The sequence below is a fragment of the Eucalyptus grandis genome, chromosome 6 (assembly GCF_016545825.1).
Source record: "Eucalyptus grandis isolate ANBG69807.140 chromosome 6, ASM1654582v1, whole genome shotgun sequence".
In the NCBI taxonomy this organism is placed as follows: Eukaryota; Viridiplantae; Streptophyta; class Magnoliopsida; order Myrtales; family Myrtaceae; genus Eucalyptus; species Eucalyptus grandis.
The window spans coordinates 43,242,879-43,247,120 of NC_052617.1; the positions used below are offsets into that span (position 1 = coordinate 43,242,879).

The window sequence follows — 4,242 nt, forward strand, 5'->3', positions numbered from 1 at the left end:
GTTGAATTGCTAAATAATCATCTGCTTTCTTCTGATCTCATGAAAGATTTTAAGCTTTGTCTACTCAAAAAGGTCGATTTTTCATACAGAGGGCTTTAGTGAGCATGACAGAAAAGGATTAGGAATTGTTAGAGATGATTCAGACACCAGGGTCTGCCATTATTACTGATATCAACATGACCGACCATGATAAGCAATTCTCTGAACAAGAATACAAAGCTGGGCCAGTGACTAAGCCTGCTCTGCATCCTACTGAAATATCCAACTCATCCTTGCATGTCGAAATAGAATGTCAACTCGAGAGAGATATTAATAAAAGTTGAGACTTGTTATTGTGCCTTGTGTTTTTGAAGGTCAGAATGTGAGAGAGTTCCTACTTGACATAATCAATAGGAGACTCACTCTCTCTCTGTCTCTCTCAGAGCACTAGGGCACATGGGCATTGGAGGAAAGTTTCTCAATAATTGATCCTTGCAAATTGCAGGAGTCGATTGGTCGCCCAAGTGGATATTTCTTCTCTTTTCCACAACAGGTCATACACAGGAATTAATTTTAAGATGCTCTCATCATATCAATACCCTTTTGCCCACTATCTGCCAACAATAAGCATTTAAATATTCTGAGGAAAGTCCAAACCATTTCCTATTTTCATGGAATGAATGTCCACTTCCTTGGTTACTTATTCCTTGAGAGGAAACAATTGAAAGCCAAAAAAACTTGCAAACAGTAACATCATTATGGATGAATAATCCCCTTTTTCTTTTCTGGGTTTTCCCTTTGTTTAGATTAGGTATCATCTACATTAAGACGGTGAACCCCAATCTTTGCAAGAGTTGACTTGTCTGTTGCCCTCCCGCAAGTTGAAATCAGACAGTTATTGAGTCAAATCAAACTTTTGCGCCCATTTTTCAAAAGCCTTACTCGATCGCTTCTGCTACGGAAGTGTTGGCATTTGTCTACCCGTGGTGGGAAGTACTATGATTTTGCGCATCACCATTGGGCAGATGATGGACTTAAAAGATTTGGGAAAGCCACCAATCAGGCATTGCCACCATCAGCAAGTTAGAGCAGAGACGTAACTGGTGGCGAGAGCACTTCATCATTGCATTAACGTGAGGGGCTTTAAAAGAGTGTGATCCACAGTGTCTTCTCGACAGATAAATATAGGATCATCTGGCAAATCGGCGATAGCCGAAAGCATCCGTTCATCCCTAATCCATCACAATCCTCCTAAAGAAAATAGACCAACTGTCACCCATCCGCATGAATAGACTACTATTAGTCTCCAGCAGTTACCCTGAATCTTTCCTTCATATGAGAAATTTCTTGTAAAAGTGAAACAAGAGATGTCTTATCGTGTGAAGCCACAGAGAGCAGAGTGCTCACAGAGAGAGAGAGAGAGAGAGAGAGTGACCGAAAGTAGTGAAAGCAGAAGATACACAGATCACTATACTTATATATCTTTACTTAATATGGTAACAATCACATGACTTTCTTATCTTATACACATCAAGAAGTAGGAGAATAAGAAGAAACCAGCTGAGCTCTAAAGTCCTAGCTACATCCAAAAGCTACAAGCTGGTCCCTCAAAACCTCCTACTTTGCAATACATCCAAAAAAAGCGAGAAAAAAATTGAAACTTGAACAACACCCACGAAAAGGGATGTTACTCTGAGTCTGATCATATAAGAAAGAGGACATTCCGGGGACTTATCTGCAGACATCCCTCTGGTAAATCTCCTCTTCTGGTCACCCGCTGCTGAACGCTTACAAAATATTTACCATCATCATCACTGTAACTAAGTTCAACCTCTACACAGAGGCAACCCCACTTAAGCTTTAAGCCTGCCTTTCCAAGTCCTTGGAACTTATGAAGGTCCCATGGAATCCATAGGGGACTCTTGATGGAAGCTTAACGGTGGCCTCCAATTCTAGGGTCACCGCATTCACAATCTGCAACTCCGAGCTCCTCTCCTTCTCATCGTGTACAAAGGCCAGGACATACCCATCATCCTCCCTCTCCGAATCCCGACTTCTCGGCACGAACATCGGCTCGCCGCCGTATCTTTCCTCTCCATACATGTACTTCCTCACCTCGCCCGTCGAAAGGTCGACCTTCGCGAACCCAGAAACCTTAGGCCACGGCTCGGCCAGCGCCAAGTAGGCGTACCTGGTCTTCCTCCCGAGCAGGTTCCGGTTCACCATCCCGGCCTCCAGATTGATTTGCTCTGACTCAGCGATGATGCGGCGCCGCGTGGACTTGCCTGTCTTGAGGTTCAGCCTAATTTCGGATAACACGCTCTCCAGGCTCTCTTCGGACTCGTTAAAAATGGAGTCCGGCGGAGTCATGCACGAGCCGATCACTACGATCTCGTCGGTCTCTGTCTCTTCCCAAGCGTTCCAGAGATGGAAGCAGAAGCAATCGGGCACCTCTATCCACTTGATTCCGGACGCATCGCTGGCATTCTTGTCGAGGACCCCGAACCGGGCGACCTTGTCCTTGTCGTATATCACTGGGGAGCCGCCGCGGATCATCTCCGGGAGCTTGAACACCACCTGCTGGTCCGGAATCACGACAAAGCGCTCGGTGATGGCGAAATCGTGCATCATGGTCGGCTCAGCCAGGGGGATCTCGACGTCGGGGGACTTCTCGCCGTCCTTGGAGAATCGGAAGTACTTGAGGTACGGCTTCCGGACGACGTCGTAGCTGAGGGCGAACATCTCGCCGGAAGCCGGGTCGATCTTCGGGTGGGCGATCATCGGAGAGTCGAGCTGGCCGGCGAAGTCGTAGCGGCCGACGGTCTCGAGGTCGCCGGAGCGCGTGACGCGCACGTGGTAGGGGAGGTCGTCCTCGGACATCGCGAGGAGGTGGCCGTCGAAGTACACGAGGCCGGCGTTCGCGACGCCCATGCCATTCCGGTGGTCGACGAGGCCGAAGAGGCTGCGGGCGTAGAAGAGCATGAGCCGCGCGATGCCGGAGTGGCCGTGGAGCTCGCCGATGGCCTTGGGGAAGACGGGGCGGCCGAGGCCCCGTTCCTGGATCAGGCGTTGCGTCTCGGTGAACCGGCAGGCGTAGCTCACGGAGCCGCCGGAGAACCGGACGGCGTGGATCATGCCGTCGCCATCGAACAAGTGGTGCCCGGCGACCGGCTCGTGGAGCGGGTTGGCGCCGTTCCGGACGTACACCCCGCGGATGCATTCCGGGATCTTCCCGATCACCGGCAGGGAGCGGGCGACGGGCCGCTCGGGCACCGGAGCGAAGTTGCCGGCAATCTGGACTCCGGGGTCGGCGGTTTTGGGCAGCGGGTGGGTGCGCTCGTGCGAGACCAAGGCAGACTCCACGACATCTAATGCGATCGAAGCGGCCCTCTGTAAAAAGTTCCAATCTTGAGGAGACGAAGACGATGGGCTGGAGGTGGAGCTCTGTTTCGGGGGCTTAACGACGGGGGAGGGAATGGGAGGCTGCGGGGGAGCTCTTTGCTTGGGGAGTTGAAGGAGGGAGGGGGTCTGGAGGGAGCACGTGACGACGCTGTTGGGCTTTTGTCTGGGCCTAACAGAGCCCACCTCCAGAAGAAACGACGGAGACGACTGCTGCGGAGAAGGCGAGAGGAAACTAGACTTGACCCCCGTGCACGCAGCAGCGGAGGAAGTAGCAGCAGCAGCAGCCATGCTTGATGACATCAAAGTTCTCTATTTTGGTCAGGTTCCCGTGTGCTTTTCTTCTCGGTTTCTATCGAGGGTCGAGAGGATTTTTGGCGTTGTCTGCGCGTGGCCTTTCGAGGTTGGTCGTGCGAGACTGCGAGTGAGCTGAAGCAGAAGAGAGAGAGAGAGAGGGGGAAGAAGAAGTTGGGAGTGTCGGATTGTTCTTCTTCTTCTTCTTCTTGTTCTGAGAAGATGTGGGGGAGAGAGAGACGGGGGATGTGGTATATATAGGCCGTGAAGCGGCCATCCATGCAGGTCCACTTCAAAGCCGATCAGCACACTACCACGTGTTTAGATCTCAGAGAGAAGAGACACCATTGGGACTCAATAAGTGCGTGCGTTGTTGTTGATGTTGTTGTTTCTCTCTCTTCTTTTTTTCCCCCATTTTTCCCTCCTTTTTTTTTTTCTTTTTTCTTTTTTCTTTTTCCCTTCCCTCGCCTTCTTGGAAGTGTGCCCGAGAACATGGCCGCTCAATTCCCACGACATGACCGCGCGAACATGTACACGGACCTTGTAAAGCGTGCCTCGAGTACACATTTT

The 4,242-nt window shown here is 50.7% G+C and overlaps 1 protein-coding gene across 1 annotated transcript; it reads right to left on the bottom strand.

The window, feature by feature from the left end:
• Window positions 1-1,423: 1,423 nt before the first annotated feature.
• LOC104450035 (9-cis-epoxycarotenoid dioxygenase NCED1, chloroplastic) lies at window positions 1,424-3,906 on the bottom strand. Its single transcript, XM_010064424.3, has one exon. It carries the CDS (start codon window positions 3,679-3,681, stop codon window positions 1,840-1,842), a length of 1,842 nt encoding a protein of 613 aa, XP_010062726.2. The 5' UTR covers window positions 3,682-3,906; the 3' UTR covers window positions 1,424-1,839.
• Between the last annotated feature and the right edge of the window lie 336 nt (window positions 3,907-4,242).

Coding starts and splice junctions, on each gene's coding strand:
- LOC104450035 (XM_010064424.3), bottom strand. CDS start 3,681: ATGTCATCAAGCATGGCTGCTGCTGCTGCTACTTCCTCCGCTGCTGCG.